General features: G+C 39.7%; 1 protein-coding gene across 3 annotated transcripts; it reads left to right on the top strand.

Annotated features, from left to right (window-relative positions):
- The first annotated feature begins 11 nt into the window (after nucleotides 1-11).
- On the top strand, nucleotides 12-23,173 carry kdm1a (lysine (K)-specific demethylase 1a). 3 transcript variants are annotated; one of them, XM_057859911.1, is made up of 22 exons: nucleotides 85-158; nucleotides 665-701; nucleotides 4,421-4,723; nucleotides 4,829-4,997; nucleotides 5,104-5,237; nucleotides 5,324-5,402; nucleotides 5,486-5,578; nucleotides 7,716-7,822; nucleotides 7,910-7,991; nucleotides 8,083-8,177; nucleotides 9,557-9,574; nucleotides 10,020-10,162; nucleotides 13,330-13,420; nucleotides 13,501-13,635; nucleotides 16,665-16,738; nucleotides 16,816-16,927; nucleotides 16,990-17,122; nucleotides 17,193-17,380; nucleotides 20,397-20,511; nucleotides 22,264-22,391; nucleotides 22,453-22,599; nucleotides 22,662-23,173. In XM_057859911.1, exons 2-22 carry the CDS (start codon nucleotides 672-674, stop codon nucleotides 22,863-22,865), a joined length of 2,580 nt encoding a protein of 859 aa, XP_057715894.1. In that variant the 5' UTR covers nucleotides 85-158; nucleotides 665-671; the 3' UTR covers nucleotides 22,866-23,173. The 3 variants fall into 3 exon arrangements, with proteins under 3 accessions (XP_057715896.1, XP_057715894.1, XP_057715895.1); XM_057859912.1 differs by having other exon boundaries at nucleotides 4,832-4,997; nucleotides 22,662-23,172; XM_057859913.1 differs by lacking the exon at nucleotides 665-701 and having other exon boundaries at nucleotides 12-158; nucleotides 22,662-23,172.

The raw sequence follows: 23,173 nt of genomic DNA, 5'->3' as shown, positions 1-23,173 counted from the left end.
GGACTTTCGGGCTTGACTGATTGAATTATAAGCCAATCAAATGAATATCCCGTTGTTGCTAACCCTCGGTTCCGCCAATCAGCATCGAGGTCTTTGGTAGCAGCGTTGGCTCGAAGCACTGTGCGGTCTTTGTGTTGACATCTGCGGGGGATTGCGAGGTAATTTTCATATTTATCATCGTTAATTCGGATATTTAAACCTTCAAGGTGTTGTTGGTAATGTGCCTAACATATACCTCCACATTATTGGTAGTGAGTTTTTTTTCTTTGCAACTTGCACCTGCCATTACGTGACTGCTAGCCGGTCTCATTGTTAGCAGCTAGTGTAGCCTGCTAATATTTCGAAGACTGCAATGTCTGACTAATATGGTATTTATGCTACAAAACGAACTCGAGAAGTCCAGTTGGTTTCCTTAGAAAGTGGTGATATTTTGCATGTAACGTTAAGTTGTTATTGAAGATCAAATACATTGTCTATTAATATGCTAGCGTTGCAGTCATCGCTAGCTGACGCCAGTGTAGTGTCGATAAAGAAGGGTAAAGATGAATTTTAAAAAATGCCTATAAACTATATAATGACTTCTAATTAAGAGTTCAGATTGTTTTGCTAAAAGCCACTTTTGTCGGTGACACTGTTTACTCTGGTTCTGTCTTCATCTCTTTAGCGTTTGAATGGATATAACCAGGTGCACGGAGAAATGGGTAAAACAAGACAAGATTATTATACCACAGAGCATCCATTTTTTGTCATAAAACCATGACATCCACGCACGAATAACGCCACTTAATCCATCCAGACTTGATTATTTTTTTTACGTGTTTGGTGGCACCGATTGCTGGTTATAAGCATGTTGTAACATACCAAATAACAGGATCTGAAGATTGTCCTGATAACTCATTGGTTCACATTGACGACGATAGATGTCCAATCCATTTGAACTGAGAGAGTAGGGACGTCCAACCCATTTGAAAACGTTCAAAAAGATAGGACGTCTATTGCTGTCAATGGTAGCCAATGAGATAATGGCACTTTATGCATTCATTCACAACCCGGAGTACGACTTGAACACTGGTTTATTTTTGGTTTCGGCAGATCACTGACTCACAAGTTGTCATTTTCATTTTTATTTTATAGTGCAGTGAACCCTCACCAACAATTGCATGAAATATCTATAAAGGTGGACATCAGGTTTTTGTTCACAAAGGACACTGGTAACATTTGGTATGCAAGTGTGGCCTACATGACCCAAAATGTAATGTAACTCAAATATAATTATTAGGGATGTCCCGATCGGATATTTTAGCACCCAAATCGGAGTAACCTGATTTTGAGAATCTCAGTTCGAAACCGAAAAAAAAAAAAATCAGGGGTGTTTTTAAACAAAAGTTCCGAACATGTTAAAGTCCAATAATGCTGCCTCCATAACGTGAATTATTTTTAAACAACAATAACATAGAAAAATGCTTGTCTCCTTTAAATGCTTCATTGAGTGAGTCCACTTAAATCCACTGTTGCTTTGACGCTCACCCTACTGAGAACAGCCTCTCTTTTACACAATGTGTTGCCACAGCTTTCTTATGCAAGTTTAATGGTGACTGACACATTTGTGCCTTTGATCGTACAGCTGCCAAGGTTCTCTGGCAAGATCAAAGCTATAAAACTGTCAATCATCGTTAAGTTTAAGTGCCAAACACAAGCTGGACAGTTTGGCCGCATTGCTTAGCAGGAGGGAGGGGGAGAGGCTGTGGTGCTGTACGAGCATTAAGTAGAAAAACATAAATATATCCTTTTTTAGCCAAATCCAATCGTCTGAAAAATCAGATCGCGACATCCCTAATACATGTACTGTACCATTATTATTATTTTTTTTAATATACAATTATAACCTATAATAATGTTCATCAAAACTAAATTAAAATGAATTAAAACAGAAATATACTCTTATTATGGCCCCCAATATCAGTGTAAAGTTGATGAATAATAAGCACAAATGACAATTTTAAAAATGCCGTTTGATATTTTTATTAAAAATGAATAAATAAACATTTTAAATAAATAAGAGAACATTACCAGTTTCACTTTTTTACATATTTGAAAAATATATATTTTTTTAAAAATGTATAAACTAGTAAATAAGAGAATATTTATTATGAACTCATTGACAGCAATAGACTTCTACTATTTTGACTGGGATTGTAAGTGTAGCGCTGTCAATGACATGTCAGTGGGTTAAAATACAGACCAGTTCAGCGTGATGTCACAGGTTTTGACTCCATTGAATGTACTTTACAGTGGTATGAAAAAGTATCTGAACCTTTTGGAATTTCTCACATTTCTGCATAAAATCATCAAATATGATCTGATCTTTGTCAAAATTACATAGATGAAAAAACAATGTCTGCTTTAACTAAAACCACCGAAACATTTATAAGTTTATATTTTAATTAGGATAGTATGCAAACAATCACAGACGGGGGAAAAATAATTAAGTGAACCCTCTGCCTAACAAGATTAAAAAAGCAATTAAAAACCAATTTTTACCAAACAACTTAAGTCAGGTGTGTGCCCAATCACTGATGAGTGGTTTATAGCTGCCCTGCCCACTATAAAGCACACACATGGTAAGAATTGTCTTGATGAGAAACATTGTCTGATGTGCATCATGGCTCGGTCAAAAGAGCTGTCTGAACACCTGCGATCAAGGATTGTTGATTTGTATAAAGCTGGGAAAACTAACTATTGAATTATGAAGTAATCTACTGGAACTAATCAACATAACTAGCACATTGCCACGATCGACAATGGACTATTGGGAAAATGAACAATCAGAGGAGATGGTTATTTTATGTAAAAAAAAAAAAACAACAACTTGTAATCACTATGAAATCTGAATGTCAAAAATTGATATTCGATATTTTCTGCGTCCTATATGGTATACTGGGGACGGGTTTCAATAAGCTTCGGCTTCTCCCGTCAGCCCTTTTCTTTTCGGGTTGAATTAATTGTAAACACGTATAAATGCTGTATGTTTGTTTGGATTTGTCATGCCTGGAGGGAAAATAAATAAATTAAACATAAAACAAAGGATACAAAACCACCTCTAAAAGTCTGGATGTTCATCAATCGACAGTCAGAGAAGTGGTCTACAAATGGAGAGAGTTTGGCACTGTTGCTTCTCTCCCAAGGAGTGGCCGTCCTCCAAAGATGGCGCCAAGAGTTCAGTGCAGAATACTCAGAGAGGTAAAAAAGAACCCTAGATTGTCATCTAAAGACTTACAGAAATCACTGGCACAATCCAATGTCTATGTACACAAATCAACTATATGTAAAACTATGGCAAAGAATAGTGTGCATGGGTGGATTCCACAGAGGAAGCCACTGCTGTCTAAAAAAAAAACATTGTTGCTCGTATAATGCTCGCAAAAAGGCACTTGGACACGCCACGGAAGTTTTGGCAAAATATTTTGTGGACTGATGAAACCAAAATTGAATTGTTTGGGAGTATCATCCAACGTCATGTGTGGAGGAAAAATGGAACAGTTCACGAACATCAACATCTTATCCCCACCATGAAGCATGGTGGAGGGAGCAACATGATTTGGGGCTGTTTTGCTACCTCAGGGCCAACTTGCAATCATTAATGGAAGAATGAATTTAAAAGTTTATCAGGATGTTTTGCAGGAAAACCTGAGGCCGTCTGTCAGACAGTTGAAGCTAAAAGAGGATGGATGCTGCAACAAGACAATGATCTAAAACACAGAAGTAAATCAACTTCAGAATGGTTTCAGAAGAACAAAATACATGTTCTGGAGTGGCCAAATCAAAGTCCAGACTTGAACCCCATTGAGATGCTCTGTCAAGATCTAAAGACAGCGATTCATGCCAGACATCCCAGGAATCTGACTGAACCACAGCAGTTTTGTAGAGAAGAATGGGCCAAGATTAGTTCTGATAGATGTGCGAGACTGATCTGCAGCTACAGGAAGCGTCTGGTGGAAGTTATTGCTGCCAGGGGGGCACAAATTATTAAATGAAATGGTTAACGTACTTATTTTTCCCCCTTCTGTCATTATTTGCATACTATCCTCATTAAAATATGAAAACCTTTAAATGCTTGGGTGGTTTTAGTTAAAGCAGACACTGCTTTTTCATCTGTGTGATTTTGACAAAGATCAGATCACATTTAATGGTGATTTTATGCAGAAATGTGAGAAATTCCAAAAGGTTCGGATACTTTTTCATACCACTGTATTATCGCAACAGCTTCTTCGTTTTTAGTGTCGATTTTGAGCAGCAATTTGGACGCTCTATCTTGAAAAGTATACCACCGGCCGGGGTTCACTGTGGTACCATTTGAATGCATTTTAACATTGCGAATGAAGCATTTCATTCCTTAGCTGATCTTCACCCACCTCAACAGGAGAGGCCTCCAACATCTTCCATCATGTTGTCAAGTAAGAAGGCAGACGCCGGGTCCTCGTCGTCATCCTCCTCATCCTCGGCGGGTGCGCCAGGAGGCGACAGGGCGCAGAGCACCGACGGCCAGACAGTCGCTTCGGTCTCAGCTGTGGGACCGATGGACGTAAAGAAGAAGGAGAGGTCGTCGCCGAGCGGTGAGTCGGTGGGAGCCCCTCTGCCTCACCAGGGAGGGGGAGGAGGTCCCGGTGTGCTGGACCCGGACTCTGCCGAAGTCCGCAGGACCAGCCGCCGCAAGCGGCAAAAGGTAAACATTATAGAATTTTAGTGCAGCCAGCGGTGTGCTGAAAAATGGACGTGCGGTGTTGTAGAAATGCAGGTTTTAATGATGCTTTTATTGTGCCTACTGTTGCAGGTGGAGTACCGCGAGATGGACGAAAGCCTGGCCAATCTGTCTGAGGACGAATATTACTCCGAGGAGGAGAGGAACGCCAAGGCGGAGAAAGAACGGAAGCAGGTCATCCCTCCGCCCGCCCCTCCGCCGGAAGAGGAGAACGACAGTGAACCCGAGGAACCGTCCGGTGAGTCTTTCCTCTGTTTGAAATACTGCCATGTTATGGACATAAAACATCCGTGTTGTAGTCCCTTTGGTCAATCCAAGCATTGACAGACTATGTCCGTAATCAGGTGTGGAAGGTGCTGCTTTTCAGAGTCGCCTCCCCCATGACCGTATGACATCCCAGGAAGCTGCTTGCTTCCCTGACATCATTAGTGGCCCCCAGCAGACTCAGAAGGTTTTCCTTTACATTCGCAACCGCACAGTAAGTCCCCTCATGACCTACTCTTGGAAAAAACAACAACTTGTTTTCATTCTTAACATAGTCGTTTGTGTTTAACCCCCTACTAGCTCCAACTGTGGCTAGACAACCCCAAGATCCAACTTACTTTTGAGATCACTGCACAGCAGCTTGAAGCTCCATACAACAGTGAGACACTTAATAGTAATTACAATTAGAATAAATGGATTTTTTCTCAAAACCTTGATTTAACCTTCTTCGTTTACTCTCAGGTGACGCTGTGCTGGTCCATAGGATACACAGCTACCTGGAACGGCACGGGCTTATCAACTTTGGAATTTACAAAAGGGTCAAGACTTTACCAAGTGAGTTGAAATAACATACTAACAAAGTAATGACACTGCAGTTAAAGGGATAGACAACACCTAGTATAAATTACGTTTTTATGATTTCTTGGGCATGTCATAATGGCCTATGAATCGTGGATACAAATTTCAATTGTCAACAGTGACTTCACATAGTTAGTGAAGTCAACACCTGCGTGAGTGAACTATGTGAAGAAATCCGAATTTGCTGCTCACAAGTTGTGCCCACAAGCCTTTGCATCTGTGAACTGCGCAAATACTTGCAAGTACACCTTTTTGGGGTGCGACCATGACTTTACATAGTTGGTGAATTCCTGACCGATGTGAAGTCTCAGTTTCTATTCGGAGGTTGTACTCACAAATATTTGCGCCTGTGAATAGCACAGACTTTTGTGTACATCTGCCAACTGTGACTTTGCATAGTTGGTGGATTCGACTGAGAATTCTATTGATTAATCGAGTAATCGGATATAAAAATTTTTTTGTAAAGAGCAATTATAAATATACGTGAGAAAGCAAGACATTTCACCTACTATTAAACCATTTTCAGAATATCAATGGCTTTATTTGCGATGTACATCGTTGAAAACGGTGAACAATTTCATCTCAGATGTGACTAGAGTAAAAACGAGAAATTCACGACTTTCACTCAAAAAACTTCTAAATGTTATTTAAGAAAATATCATATTCCAAACTTAAAATGTCATTACGCTTGATAACACACATCACTTAAAAGTTAGGTATTTTTCCCCACGTGTTTCAGTTGAATTTCCTTTGTGTCAAGCTATTTTTAAATTCTAGTTAAGTTTTAAGTTGGTCTAAATTGGAAGTCCTGATAGTTTTTTTGCAGTGTTCAAAATACATTATGATACCTTCTCTATTGGAGCACTGAGCACATTGGGCACCAGTGCTACTATCCATGTCAGACGAGAGTCTTCTCCTCAGTCATAAGGCGACAGTTCAGCCAGACCCAAAACTGCCACCAGAGGGCAGTGTATGATCCATCATTAAACAAAATACAGTGGTACCTCGACATACGATCACTTCAACACGCGATCATTTCGACATCTTTCGTAAAATTTGACTCGCCATTTGTTTCTACATCCGACGACATGCTCGAAATACGATGATGGCAGCGTTACTGTTTATTTCCCCGCAAGACATATGCACAGCGGATTTTCTTGAGAGAGAAATCATCATGGGTTCCAAGAATGTTAGTGCAGGTGGTGAACAAAAGGGAAAAGGTGACGCTTACCATTGAAATTAAGATGGAAATGATAGGATAATGTGAGCGTGGTGTGTGCATCCATGAACCTGCTCGACAATACTCTTCCGACCTCCGTTCGCCAGTCTTTATAAGTAAAGGTGACAATTATTATTGTGGTACCATCGCCAAAGAGATCGCCAGCTTCGTCAGGTTTTTAATCATGTATTTCAGAACTTCTGCAACACAACACGCCTACTGTCCGCCAAAGTTTATGCAAGCAACAACAGAACGTTAAAAGAGAAAGTAAAATTCTAGCTGCACTTTTGTTATGTCAACTACGCCGTGCGTTCAGGTACAGCACGCAAAAAACGTCTGCCACATTAGAACTCGATTCATTACATTATTACAGGAATTATTATTATTAATATTCCGATTTTTATTTATAATTTATTTGTTTTGCCATGTGTAATTGCCATTTGTAATAGTACCAGCAGTATTTATTAAGGATTTAGTGTAGGTTTTCGGGCTGTGGAACGAATTAATTGAATTATGATGTATTCTTATGGGAAATTTCTGCTCGTCATATGACCATTTCCCACTTCCTGGTCGGTTAAATATGAAAGATCATTTTTTTAATTTACATTTTTCCTCTGCTATTACGTATTTTTTGATCTTATTAAACACATTTTTATTCAGCCGGTATGCACATCATAAAGGTGTTTTTCTGTCTATCCCTTTAAATGGTAAATGGTGTTATACTTACATAGCGCTTTTCCACCTTTCAAGGCGCTCAAAGCGCTTTACACTATCTCGCCATCTACCAACTGGTGACGCAGCACCAGGAGCAATATGGGGAAAATAACCATTTGCAGTTTGCTGGCATATTGCTTCAATTTCTGCTCTTTTTAAATACTTGTGACTGAATTTTAGCCAAGAAGACTGGAAAGGTGATAGTGATTGGCGGAGGGGTGTCTGGGCTGGCTGCAGCCCGCCAGCTGCAGAGCTTCGGGATGGATGTTACAGTACTAGAAGCTAGGGTGTGTATGCTATAATACTCTCACTTGGTTCTTGAATTTAAAATTTGAGTCTCACTGTTGTAATTATTATTATTAATTTTTTTTTAGGACCGCGTCGGAGGAAGAGTGGCCACATTTAGGAAGGGCAACTATGTTGCAGATCTCGGCGCCATGGTGGTGACAGGCCTGGGTATGAATGACTCACCCATTTTTTTTTGCATATGATAGAGGGCGCTGTTGTCAATGAATATTGTGCCTTTCTGGTCCGTGTCCTTGAATAGGAGGAAATCCCATGGCAGTGGTCAGTAAGCAGGTTAACATGGAGTTGGCCAAGATCAAACAGAAGTGTCCGCTGTACGAAGCCAATGGCCAAGCTGTGAGTATGACCAGCTTTATTTCTCACTTTATAGTGAGATATAGCATAAAGTTCAAATGGATGCAATTTTTATTTTCTATGGTGACACTGATATTGCTAGACGTAAATTTTGATTGACTTAATTGGTAGAAATGTATTTTCAAAAATTGTGTTTTTATTCTTTATATGGCACTCATTTAACTCATTGGCTTTCATTGAGAGTTAAACGTCCAATCCATTTTGACTGGGAGAGCCTCTACACATCTAGTGCTGTCAATGGCACTGAAACATGAGCATTGCTAGTCAGTCCACCCAGTTTAAATAAAGTAGACGTCTAGCATTGTCAATGGCAGGCAATTGGTTAACAGTAACTATTTTCTGTTGTTATTATTGCTGTTTGGTTTATTATTTATTAGCATTTGAATGTTACTGTAGTGATAACCAGAGTATAATTGTTTTTCTTCATTTTAATTCTGCTTTTAATTCAATTTGTTAACTTATAATTTTATTTATAAATAAAAAAAAATGTCTATGATTATGATATAATTGAGACCTGGAATCCACATATGTGGACATTTTGGATCATGTAGACTACACTTGTTAGTACAGTTTCTTACCGTAACCTGACACAAAATGTCTTTTGCCTTGTAAAAGATTAACCCCCTTAATGCCTGCAATATGAAGCAATTGTCAGAGAATCACAAAATTCGAAAAATTAGGTCTTAATGAAACCTTTTTTGCTAATTTGTAAAAAAGAAAAAAATAATAATATGTGTAATAAGCGCTCTAATATCCATAACCCTTGCTAAATCCTGTTTTTTTTTTTCTCATGGAACCTGCAGATGCATGAGTTGACTTGCATCCATTATTTTTTTGGTTGAAAAATAATTCTGAATTGGTCTCAAAATCATGAAATTATAAGTTTATCAAATGTGATACATTTGGCAAGAAGGGGTTAAGTGTAAAAAAAGTGGTGCTAACTGCAAGTTAATTAAGCCTCTATTACAGACAGTGAATGTCAGGAAATATGGTATATGCCTGCATCCTGACAAATCCTAACATTAAAAATTAGCCATTGGACATGTCAGTATAGCTTCAACTGAATATAATATTCGTAGCTAATACGTTCCTTTAATTATATTGGCTTGAGTGTGTTCACAGTCTTGTTTTGTCCTCAGGCAACCGCATCAAGACAATGAATTGTGTCTTTATTTAAACCCAAAACAAGTGGTTCAGACCACAAAACAGACTCAGCCATTTATTCTTTTTGGAAGGTTCCGTAGTAGGCTGTTTAAGTCTTGAGGCTACATGTACGTGTTTTTCTTTTGTTGACTTAATATGTTCTCTCTTTCTCCTTTTCTCCTCCCTCTCTCGTTTGGATATCCGCTGAACAACTAAAGGGTGAACGGTGCACCAGTGTATGTATTGGTTTACTTATGTCGTCTTTTCTTTCTTTTGTACTGATTATTAAGTATTAAGTGACAACATTTTCCTTCTTACTTTGCTAGGGTCTCCTGTTTTGAGTAAGCTTTGCAGTTTGCAGTTTGACAACAGATAATAGGACGGTTGCAGCAAATGAAAGTTTCCAAAAAAACATTAATGTATTTCAATAGTACTCAATATTTACTCAATGTAGCTTTAGTCAGACGATAAATTTTGACTTTGGACAGTAGTTTTACCTATCTGTTCATATTCAGATATGATTAGTGAAATATTATTACAATGAGAGTCATCATTTACATATTTTAACCTGTATGGCTAAGTCCTTGCATTGTGTTGAAATGTTCATTTTATCGTAAATCTACATCTTGTTTTAGACAATGTTTTGGTCAATTTTAAATAAATTTGTTTTTGCATGTTCAGGTGCCCAAAGAAAAAGATGAGATGGTGGAGCAGGAGTTTAACAGATTGCTGGAGGCCACCTCCTTCCTCAGCCACCAGCTGGACTTTAACTTCCTCAATAACAAGCCTGTCTCTCTGGGACAGGCACTGGAAGTTGTCATACAGTGAGTACTGCGCTATAATTTCGTCTAGGTGTTGGTAACCTGTGACTCCAGAGCCACATGTGGCTCTTTTATCCCTCTGCTGTGGCTGTTGTGAGCCTTTGAATGACCAATTTTAACTTATCTTAACCCTCAGTTGCGTCTGTCCGCACGTAATCTGTCAAGCCACTTAAAGCTCTTGTGGTACCCCTCATTCGAAAGTACGGAAGTGGAGTTTCATTCTTGTCTTTATTTGAAGTCAATATACCTAATAAAACGCCATTTGAGTTGTATAGTTTGATTGCCCTTATAAAGACCATATTTTTATATTGTCCATATTGTTGTCATTTCTTGATGGCAGCAAATGATCAAATCTTCATTCGTTGCCACCAGTGTTGTTTTCGTTTGAAAATAATGAAGATATTTCGGCGACGAACAATTTTTTCATTACAACAACAAGACGATAACGAGCTAAAAACGTGTCTTGGGAGACAAAAACACAACGAGATGAATATTATTTATTGTATGATGAAACGAGAACAAGATGAAAATGTGTCTGTGTAACATTTTGATGTGTAGTCAGCCTGCATTGTAGCAGTGTCTTTAGGCATAGCCCAGGATGAAATTTTGACAGTATGATAACCTAAAGCAAAAATACCGCGGTTTCACGGTATCACAGTACCGCAATTATAGCTCTAAAACGTGTTATTTTGAGATGTATGGGTTAAAAAAACTGTTTTCCATTGAACAGTTTTTTTTTTTCAGAACATATTTGCCAATTGGATCATCAACATGAATATAATGTTAAAATAAATAACAAAAAAATAACTGAAATATTTTAAATGAAATAAGGAAAAATAATACAGTACATGTCAAATTAACCTGGCTTTGGTAAAACAGAACTGGATTTAAACAATATATGATCAAATTGATTTTATGTAAAACGCATACCACTATTAATTAGTTGAAATTTAACCACAAGAGACAGCGCGTGTGTAAGACTCGTGTCATTATTTACACATACACACAAACCTACCCTCTCTCAACACAGAAGTCACTAGGGAGCAAAAACACCACAGGCTGTGTTATGAAAATGTACTTTTTAACAGATGTTTACAATGGCGGAAGACTACAAAAGTAGGCTAATGGTAGAGAGGAAACTAGTTAGCCATCTTGGCATGCTAACTTGCCACGTTATCTGCCTCGTTAACAAGTTTACATTATAGTATGTGTTTTACCTTCGCTAGACACACTAAACACGCAGGAGTGAAGTCTGGTACCTGGTGGGAAACATTTATGACAGCGTTTGCTTTCCTTAAATTTTGTGCAAAGTGATGGATGATGGTCACGTAAATGTGAAATCATGTTGGAGGTTTTGCTTCCTCTGGCAACCACCCTCCGCAAGCATGTCTGCTGTCCTTCCCCCTCTAAGCCGCGGCCGTCTATTTCTTTTCCGTAGCCAAAGTACTCCCATACTAGCGACTTTGTTTTCTGAGGAGGGGAAAAGCTAAGGTGTTGTTTCACCACCTTCAGTCATTGTGTCTACTCTGCAGCACAGTGACAGAGTAGTGTCAACGACAGACAGATGAATATGACTATTGAGCAATATTGTCCAAAACACAAGATTAAAATTTAGAGGGCTGCCAAAAACAACACTGGCTACCACCAAATAAATTGGACGTCTACTAGTTATAAATTCAATTCACAGCTAATGGATAAAAATAGCTCGTTTTTTTGTTTATTACTTGTACAGTAAAATATTGTAGACTTATTTCCAGACTTATGTATCGCCATATTGTGCAATATCATAAATCGTATCATATTGTAAGGTACCCAGTAGAGGTGGGAATCATTGGGCACCTAACGATTCGATTACGATTACGATTCAGAGGCTACGATTCGATTATAAATCGATTATTGATGACCCCCCAAACCCCCCCGGCTATTAGCTGCTTTTAATGTTTTGTACATTAGTTACAAGAACTGTAAAAAAAAAAAAAAAAAAAAAAGCCTTGCAGCCTTAAATATACGACTATTTCAGTATCAAGTTAACAGTTAAAAACAATAAATAAAATACTCAAATCCCCATTCTGTATCAGCAGCTTTAAACTACAATTAATTTAATGTTGTGAATCAAACCGTTAAAGTTGTTAAAATTGCTCCCGTTATTCCATAGTTTCCCTTTTGTCTACTTTTGACATGTGAAAGTTTTAAAACTATTTTAAAGATAGATTCAAGTCAATATTTTACCGATTTAGGAGTATTTTAGATAAAAAAGTTAATTAGGTTCGCTTGGAAGGTTCGCTACAACAGCCTTGCAGGGAAGTCTACTGCTTTAAGGTGGCGGCCATTTACTAAAGCCCGCATCTAGCTTTGTGTACATGTGCTGCTAACGCTACCGAGTCTATGGTGCATCTAGTCCTTTATAAATATGATATCTACGGTAACATTATGTGGACGTACTTTGTAGCAGCTGTCGGCAGCAGTCAGGTATGTTGTTGTTGTTGTTGTTGTTTTTTTTTTATCTCGCGGCATGAGTTGAGCTAGAGCTGCCGAGGGGCAGGGTAATGACAAGCATGATGTTTAGCTACTCTCGCTCCGTTTCTCATTGCGTCTGAAGACCGCGCGGCGCGCTGAGTGTGTTTTACTTCCGCTTTACTTGACATATTTCAATAATCGGAATTTGGATGTTTGTGAATCGTTCTCGAATCTTCCACGGCCGAATCGCGAATAATCTAAGAATCGGAAATTTCGCACACCTCTACCAATTAGAGAAGCATCAGATGAATTTTCAAAGGGTGCCAATACATTTGTCCGGCCCATTTTTGGAGTTTTGTGTAAAATGATCATGATTTTTTTTTTTTCCTTTCTCTTTTGTGTTTTTTCATTGCAAGCAAAATAAGTGAAGATATTACTACCGAAGCGTCTATAATTGCAATCATAATCTGGGAGAAATTGAGCATTGTCTGACAGAATTGCAGGGGTGCCAATACTTTTGGCCAGCACTGTATGTGTTTCTAATAACATATTTAAGTAAAAGAGAACAATTGTGGCTTATTGGAGCCTACGAGTCTTTAAGTCCGAGGTTCCCTTTAAAGCCAATCGGAAATTTCGCACACCTCAAGTATCCAGAGGTTCTCACCCCTGCTGCTGTACACTACCGAATCATCTACTAATCCTTGTATGCGCAGATTGCAAGAAAAGCATGTCAAGGATGAGCAAATAGAACACTGGAACAAGATTGTTAAGACACAGGAAGAGCTGCGAGATCTACTTAACAAAGTGAGGAACTTCTCAAACTGTACAAAACTTTCAGCGAATGCAATGCTGACGACGGTGTTTTTTTTTTTTCTCCAACCTAGATGGTGTCCACCAAGGAGCGCGTAAAGGAGCTTCACCAGCAATTCAAAGAAGCCAGCGACGTCAAACCTCCCAGGGATATTACCGCGGAGTTCCTGGTGAAGAGCAAGCACAGAGACCTGACGTCACTCTGCAAAGTGAGCTCACAAAATGCATTAAATACACTAGGACCCGTTAGCGAGAGTCACTGCTCACATGGGTAGACTCGCCCGTGGGAATTTTCCGTCCTAGCGACATCGGAACTCAGACGTCTGGACGCAGGCTTCAATTACAACGTTCCGCTTACAGAAGGAGCACTCGCGTTATAGATGCAAACTCCTTCCAAGCGGGCATTGCGGCATTTGCGTGACACGCCGTTTGTCCTCATTGGACATGTACGCTGCTACTTTGAGGCACAATTAGATTTCCCAAAGGTTGTAATTGGTAGCAAGGGATATTTTACGGGCGGAATCCTTTAATGCAACGCTATCTCAGTAAACCAGACAGGCTATGTTTAAGTGGTTTAATGCCTCAACGGGATGTATTATTGGCAACGGCGCTTACAATTTTTTAATTCATTTTTTGCAAAGAAGGCTTTTTAAGCTTTTTTAACTCATTGGCTGGCATTGATTGTGACGTACATTCAGTGCACTTGAAGTGGGAAGAATGTGAGTGATCAGGTTTCAGTGCCATTGACGGCAATAGACGTCCAATCAATTTGAAGTGGGAGGATGGCAGCGAATGTTCATCCGCTGCCAACCTCCCACTTCAAATAGATTGGACATCTACGACTGATGAAATCATTGAAATTCACAGCAGAGGGATAAAAAGAGACACATGATTAAACCTGTCGCGATATGCAATAAGTCAATTAATCGCACGGTAAATAAAAATGTGGTTGGTAATTTTCCCTGCTGTGATTTATGTTTTACAATTTATGATTTTTCCTGTTCAGCGGCTCAGACCAGTACTTCTCAATTATTTTCTCTGATGCCCCCCCTAAAAGACATAAACGTTTCTCGCCCTCCCAACTCTCTGCTGCTATGTAAATAGTGTCATTAGTCTCGAAAAGTATTATTATTATATGTACACCTCTGTATGACAATGCATCCTTTTTAATATTGAAGAAAAAAACTAATATAGATCAACTTACAAAAAAGTTTGTTTTCTTTGTAACCGGATATGCTTAAAGCGCATCACTTTGCTTGAATTTAAAAAAAACAAAAAAACAACTCTAAAAATACACAAAGGGTACATTGTTTGACCATTTAGTACTGAAAAATAAAAATGTAATAAAATCAATAAATAATAATACATTCAGATTAGCAACATTAACTCATGAGGACAAAATGCCAAACAATTTCAATGGAAAATCAAAAATTAATAGAACAAAAGCGACAGTGTCAGTTGACAGAGGGACAATTTTTATTTTTGCTGCAGGCGGTATCAGCTCCTTTGCTATGGTGTGGGGTTATTTTGCACCCAGCAACTTGGTATGCCACCTTACACGATGCTAACAGTACTCATTGGTTTACTGATGTAAAACTGACAACGCGGTACGATTGATGGCAATTTTGAGCACGTTTTCGCAGCAAAAAAAAAGATGTCTTAGTTGATTTGACTTCCTGCTGTCCGCTGCAAACATTTTTAGACAAAGTAAACAGACCGGACTTACCTTGTCTCCAACTCTTTTGAAAGTCAAAGCCAAAGGCACTTTTTCGCACTTTTTTCGCAAAGTATGATTTTAAAAAATGTATATTAGAGGCGTGCGAAATTTCCGATTCTTAGATTATTCGCGATTTGGCCGTGGAAGATTCGAGAACGATTCACAAACATCCAAATTCCGATTACTGAATTATACCAGGTAAACAGGAACTAAAACACTGTCAGCGCGGTCTTCCGGACACAATGAGGAACGGACTGAGAGTAAATATCATGTACAACTCATGGCTCTAGATAAAAAAACAATAATACCTGACTGCGGCCGACAGCTGCTTCAAACAATGCCCAGTTGCTAGTTGCTACAAACATACGGACACATACGGCGATAATAGATATCACATAAAAATGTGAACTAGATGGAAAATGACAGACGACGCCGGCGTAAAAACATATAAAGAGAAATAGATGCGAAATGTCAGACTTGCCATTTAGTAGTTGCTGCGTTGTAAACAGCCGCCATCTTAAAGCAGTAGACTTCTCTAGAAGGCTCTGTTGTAGGGAACCTAAATAACGGTTTATCTAAAATACACCTAAATCGGCAAAATCTTGACTTGAATCGATCTTTAAATGAAGAATCAGTTTTAAAACTTTGACATGTCAAAAGTAGACAGAAGGGAAATTATGGAATAACGATAGCAATTATAACAATTTTAATGGTTCATTCACATCATTAAATTAATTGAATGTAGTTAAAAGCTGCTGATTCAGAATGGGGACTTTATGGGGACAGTATTTAATTTACTGATTTTCTGATTTTAACTGATTTTAACAGTTAAGTTGATAATGAAATATTAGTTTGGTTTAGCCTGAGAGGATTTTTGAACAATTTTGGAACTAATATACAACACATTAAAAGCCGGGGGAGGAGGGGGGGGGGATCAATAATTGATTTATAATCGAATCGGAGCCTCTGAATCGTAATCGTAATCGAATCGTTAGGTGCCCAAAGATTCCCACCTCTAGTGTGTGTATATATATATATATATATGTATTTTAATAAATGCTTTTTAAGCACTTCAAATGTACGGTAATAATTATGATCAGTTTTAAACATAACTGTCCCACCGAATCATTTTTAAACAAGAATAAAGTACTGTAGTAGAAAAATGCTTGGCTTTATTAAATGCTTCTGTTTACCTAACTTGGCTGTGACTCTTGGAGAAGTGTAGAAATTACAAACTCTTCATAATCACTTCTGGCGTTTATTTTATGTCTCGAAGGCAGTCGAGTTTGATATACTCCCATTGTGGTTGTTTATTATGTTTATTATTATATATTAGGAGAAAGCAGCGAACAGGAAGGGGTTTAGGAGGACCGAAAGAAAAGAAGCAGACAGAAGAGAAGATCTATAACGATCTAATTTTTGATATCTTTTAAAAGGTTCAAGTTTCATTGTGCCTTAACAAGCTTGCTCACGGATTCTGTCGGATAGCGGTCAACGGGCAAAATTTTGCGGTTTGTACAGGAGTACGACGAGTTGCAGGAGCAGCAGGGAAAGCTGGAGGAGAAACTCCAGGAGCTCGAGGCTAACCCACCAAGGTAACCAATATAGACTACGGTAGGACGTGGCATTGTTTTTGCTATTTTCAATTTGCGTATCCCTTTTTCGTTCGCAGTGACGTCTACCTGTCCTCCAGAGACCGCCAGATACTTGACTGGCACTTCGCCAACTTGGAGTTTGCCAACGCCACGCCCCTCTCCACCCTCTCACTCAAACACTGGGATCAGGTACGTCTCAGGTTTTTGGACAGCCTGCAAACTGTTCTGCTCACCTGCGACTCCGTCCGCAGGACGACGACTTCGAGTTCACCGGGAGCCACCTGACCGTGAGGAACGGTTACTCGTGCGTGCCTGTGGCACTGGCAGAGGGATTGGACATCAAGCTCAACACGGCGGTGCGGCAGGTTCGCTACACGGCTTCCGGTAAGCATCTACTATTGTGATTAGAGATGTAGCGATGGATTTTTGACTGATTATTTTTCCCTCGTTCTAGGCTGCGAGGTCATCGCCGTCAACACCCGCTCGGCGACGCAGACGTTCATCTACAAGTGCGACGCGGTCTTGTGCACGCTGCCGCTCGGCGTGCTCAAGCAGCAGCCGCCGGCCGTGCAGTTTGTACCGCCGCTGCCAGAGTGGAAGACCTCTGCCATACAGAGGATGGGCTTTGGGAACCTCAACAAGGTGAGTGGGATGGGCTTGAATTGGTATTGTTTTCTGCAGTAACCTTGGAGTGTTCACTTTGGAAGCCACGCGGACAGATTGGGGCATCTAAAAGCTTGACGGAGCTTGCTCCTTAACGACCGTCTCAAGGAAATACGATTGGTCGATAGCCGTTTGAGAAAGGTCATTAACAAAGACAAATAGGGATGCAGCTATCGATTATTATCGTTGTCGATTAATCTATCAATTGGTCAGTTCGAATAATCGTGTAGTCAGATTAAGAATGTTAAATGCGCTGCAGAAATTGTTTTCAAGAGATGTAAAACAAAGACTTGCTAAAATCGCATTTAATGCTCTTTTGAAAGTGCAAATAAAAAATAAAATTCACGAGTGTTTCTTCAAACGCTGCAGAATTGCCCTTTCATTGAAAGAAAAGTTAAAATACCTGATCTTAGTGTCAAATGTTAAAAAATAAATACATAAATGAGGATCTAAGTTCAGCAACAGAATAATTGGCTAATTAGCGTAGCAAAAGTCCACTAGCTTCAATGCTATAAAATGCTAATAAAACTTTTTTTTTTTTTTTTTTTTTACAATGTTCTGTACAAATCGTTTAAACAAATATTACCCCCTAAACAGCTAGATGTAGTATAAACTATAAGTGCATTAAAAAAAAAACCTTATTTTGGTCTTAACAGGGAGGAGCTGATTCAGCCGTGTTAAATGAGTTATGTGATATTCACTGTCGCCAATAGAGGGCAATGTATTCACCCAAATTAATAAAACTAAATGCAAAGACTTTCAAACTAAACAATTACAATTTGATTTGGAGCTTTTTTGTAATCGAATTACTCGAGTTAATCGATTAATCGTTGCAGCACTAAAGACAAAACACTTCCACCAGGGGCACACTACCGTTCAAACTACACGTAGTCCCCGGGTTTGAACGAGTTTACTCTGGGGGCGTAACCCAAATTTCCGTGCAAGTCGGAATTAATGTTAATTACACCAATTAGTAGAGGTGGGAATCTTTGGGCACCTAACGCTTCGATTACGATTCAGAGGCTACGTTTCGATTATAAATCGATTATTGATGACACCCCCCCCTCCCCCGCTATTAGCTGCTAATGTTTTGTACATTAGTTACAAAAACTGTAAAAGGCTTAAATAAACGACTATTTCAGTATCAAGTTTACAGTTAAAAACAATAAATAATATACTCAAATCCCCATTCTGTATCAGCAGCTTTAAACTACATTCAATTAATTTAATGTTGTCAATCAACCATTAAAGTTGTTAAAATTGCTCCTGTTATTCCATAATTTCCCATAATTTATTTATTTTTTTTTTTTTACACTTTTGTTTTTTATTGCGTTTTTGTTTCCAGCCGTAACAGTGTAGAGAAGGGTCCCCATTTGCCGGGCCGCGGACCGGTCTGTGGCGCATTTGCTACTGGGCCGCACAGAAGTAATAATTTAATAACGACCGCATTCTGGCCGAATTAACCCTGTGCCCCTGTTTAACACACCAATATCTCTGTCTATTCTAGATATAATACTACGGGATAGATTACAATGTTGTCATGGAAGTCCATTGATTGGACTGCTAGCAGTACATCTTGTTTGTGTATATAATATATCTATGTGCGCTTGTCCTCGATAATAATGTATTACTAGGCCGCGGGCGCAGCACATTTTTTCCCGGAAATAATTAGCCCCCACACGAGCGAAGATAACTGTAAAACAGACGTCTTTGGAGATATTTTTACGGCGAAAAGGATATCGGCGAAATGGCACCTGACGAGCCTACAACCTCGATGACCCACGAACTGCGAAGGAGTGGATTCGTGACCCGTTTGTGAATAAACAGAGAGATCACAAATGACGGGGACCTTATTAAACGTACATTCGATACAACAACTCTACCGAGGTTCTGGATTAAAGTCATTCTGGAATATCCTGACATCGAGCCAAGAGCATTGAAAACCCTGCTACAATTTCCAACATCGTATCTTTGTGAAGCGGGCTTCTTAATTAACGTTTAACGACAAGGCAAAGTCGTTAATGGTGAGCGCGGTGTGCAGCTGTTGTGTGCAGCTTACATGGCAGGATGAATCTGAGGAGAACTTTTCTACAAGTCCTTCCATGATCAAACGTAAGTTAATATTCCTTTCTTTCAAGAAAGTTTTTATTGTTTACTTTGGAATCGCTGCATTTGCGCATTTTGCGGCTATGTTTAACGTTACGCGCATGCGCAGAATCGCATCATTGCAATTTTTGATGGGTCGCAAAATTTGTCAGAATACCGGTCCGTGAAAAAAAAGACCCAAATAACACCGGTCCGTGGTGCAAAAAAGGTTGGGGACCCCTGCTCTAATCCCATTCATATTTGTGTCGGTTGGCAGAGCGAAAACCGATGATAGCACAATAAATGATAATTATTCTATACATTACTTTATTATGCGGTCATGGTGTATCAGCTTCACAAAAAGAAATGCAAAACAAACCATTCAGTGCTTCCCTGCTGCATTGGCTTTCGTTTGGGCTCAAATTGATAACCCTAAACACCAAAGAAAGGTTCATAACTCTCCTCGTCACCATTAGAACAATGTTCGTTACGTCGGATTCGTCGCTGCAACTAGAAACAAAAGTGTCCACCATCATCGCCGACATTCAGTACTAAGCACTGAGCCGGTTGTTTCCTTGTAGTGACGTCACGCACACAATATGCTAGATTTCCGGGATCTCGGGGGCGGGTCGTTTTAGCTTGACAATCGATCCAAATTTCTATCATTTTCTTGGTGCTGCGATGTGTGTAATTACACGAAGTGGCATGATATGAATCCAAAAGGCATGCGTTTATGAATAAATGATGGAATATTAGCATTTCCCCAGGTGTCGTCATACCATTTAATGTTCTTGTTCTGTTGGTGGCCATGATTAGGCAACCTGCTGCAAAACCAGCATTAGGAGCTCACACAAGAGGTCTCATATTAACTCCCTTCACATTTTCCTAATGGTCATTTGTCGCTCTTTAGGTGGTGTTGTGTTTCGACCGCGTGTTCTGGGACCCCAGCGTCAACCTGTTCGGTCACGTGGGATCCACCACGGCCAGTCGGGGCGAGCTTTTCCTTTTCTGGAACCTCTACAAAGGTGATTAATTGGTTGTTCAATTAAATGAAACTGGGATGACGTGTGATCGTTTCAGTGCTATTTACACTGCTAGACGTCCAATCCATTTTGACTGTAAGGTCAAAATGGATCAGACGTTCATGGCAGGCAACATGTTAAACGATTGGCAAAAAGAATACAGACTAACCCTGAACGATATATCGTTTAAACATCGGCATCGCGATGTGTGCGTGCGCGATAGTCCCATCGCAAGCACGTGCGATAGTTTTTATTTTACCACATCGACTTGCTTTCTGCTCTGCGCACAGCCTCACACCCTCCCTCTCCCGGCCCTTTGTTCCTCTCAGTCAATGCGGCATTGATCTGGCCAAAGAAGCAGACTTCACACAGGCATTGGTCAATCATCGTTCAACTTGTTAAACAGTTTCTGCAAGGAAGCCGCGCTGGAATGAATGTGTGTGTGTGTGTGGCGACGGTGGAGACATATAAATGCCAGAAGTGATCATGAGGAGTTTGAAATTTCTACATGTCACGCCAACGGTCACAGCTAAGGTGGATAAACAGAAGCATTTAATAAAGCCAAGCATGTATCTACTACAGTACTTTATTCTTATTCAAAAATGATTTGGTTGGACAGTTATGTTGAAAACCGATCATAATTATGACATTTGAAGTACTTAAAAACAATTTATTCATATACATTTTTTAAATCACTTTGGGGGAAAAGTGAGAAAAAAACATGTCTTATATGTATCTCTTTCCAATGCTAAATCTGAATAAATACATTGAGCACAAAAAACACACACACACGAAAAAAAAAAAATTGGGGGGGTGGGGTGCGCTACTTCGCGTTTTTTTCCACTTATCACGGCGGGTTGTGGTCCCTATTAACCTCGAAAAATGAGGGATCACTGTACACTGTGGTGATGGTGAGTCATCCAAAGTCTTTCCAAAAAGCTATTCAAGTCATCCAGTGAAAATTTCTTTAAAAAAAAAAAAAAAAGAATTTTTTATAAAGTATCGCAATATAATATCACAATTAGGGCTGTCAAACGATAAAAATGTTTAATCGAGTTAATTACAGCTTAAAAATTAATTGATCGCAATTAATCGCAATTCAAACCATCTATAAAATAGCCATATTTTCTGTAAATTATTGTTAGAATGGAAAGATAAGACACAAGATGGATATATATATTCAACATGCGGTACATAAGGACTGTATTTGTTTATTATAACAAATCAACAAGATGGCATTAACATTATTAACATTCTGTTAAAGCGATCCATGGATAGAAAGACTTGTAGTTCTTAAAAGATAAATGTTAGTACAAGTTATAGAAATTTTATGTTATATGTTAAAACCCCTCAATGTTTTCGTTTTAATTAAATTTGTAAATTTTTCAATTAAAAAATAAACTAGTAGCCCGCCATTGTTGATGTCAATAATTACTTACACAATGCTCATGGGTGCTGAAGTCTATAAAATCAGTCGCACCCAAGCGCCAGCAGAGGGCAGCAAAACTCCACAAAACACAATTAACAAGTGGGCATTTCACTATACTGTCATTTAAATCTGTCTGAGCGGGCATGTGCGTTAATTGCGTAAAATATTTTAACGTGATTAATTTAAAAAATTAATTACCGCCCTTTAACGCGATAATTTTGACCGCCCTAATCACAATATATCGCATACCCCCAAAAAATTGCAACAATAGTTTTTTCCAGTATTGTTCAGGCCTAATACAGACCATATGACTTGCACCCCATCAGCTCCCATCCTTCTTGCTCTGATGGCGGGCGAAGCAGCCGGCATCATGGAGAACATCAGCGACGACGTCATCGTGGGCCGGTGCCTCGCCATCCTTAAAGGGATCTTCGGGAGCAGCGCCGTGCCTCAGGTACGCACTGAAATATGACAGACATCCGGAAACATAGTAACCCGGTTTGTGCCCGCCGCAGCCTAAGGAGACGGTGGTGACGCGTTGGCGAGCCGACCCGTGGGCGCGGGGGTCCTACTCATACGTGGCGGCTGGTTCTTCGGGGAATGACTACGACCTGATGGCTCAACCCATCACGCCGGGTCCCGCTATCCCAGGAGCCTCGCAGGTGAGGACGCGCAAAAAAAATCCAATCGCTCCTGGTCGCTCAACCCGAGTGTTGTTTTCCAGCCCGTACCACGACTTTTCTTCGCCGGCGAGCACACTATCCGGAACTACCCGGCCACGGTGCACGGCGCCCTCCTCAGCGGCCTCCGCGAGGCCGGACGCATCGCCGACCAGTTCCTGGGCGCCATGTACACGCTTCCCAGGCAGGCTACGCCGACAGCCGCCAGCAATCCGCCTCAGGCTCAGCCTGCTGCCGCCACCGTCTGAAACTCCTCTGGCGTTTTTTCCCCCGCCACATTCCGAAAATTTTGAGGGGAGAACGTCTTCATTTGTGAAGCATGGACTTAGTTCGTTTGTTCTTATGTGTGAACCCGCCAAAACGAAGTCTTCACACTAAAACCGCCATTCATTGTGTTCTCAGTGAAGTTGCAGAGTGTAGTATAGTTTGTATGAAAAAGATTTATTAAAAATAATGTCCTTGGCATTGACGTATTTCATCCGTGCCGTTACTTTTTTTTCAAATTATTATTTGTTTTCTTATTAAAAGAATGAAACCACAACTTGAAATCATTGTC

This window comes from Corythoichthys intestinalis, chromosome 15 (assembly GCF_030265065.1).
Source record: "Corythoichthys intestinalis isolate RoL2023-P3 chromosome 15, ASM3026506v1, whole genome shotgun sequence".
NCBI lineage: Eukaryota > Metazoa > Chordata > Actinopteri > Syngnathiformes > Syngnathidae > Corythoichthys > Corythoichthys intestinalis.
This window is presented reverse-complemented; position numbering and strand designations above follow the sequence as displayed.

Bases quoted from the DNA above. Each gene is read 5' to 3' on its own strand.
- kdm1a (XM_057859911.1), top strand. From the start codon at position 672: ATGGATATAACCAGGTGCACGGAGAAATGG. The intron at 10,163-13,329 runs GTGAGTACTGCG...TTGTATGCGCAG, and splicing joins GCACTGGAAGTTGTCATACA to ATTGCAAGAAAAGCATGTCA. The intron at 17,381-20,396 runs GTGAGTGGGATG...GTCGCTCTTTAG, and splicing joins GCTTTGGGAACCTCAACAAG to GTGGTGTTGTGTTTCGACCG.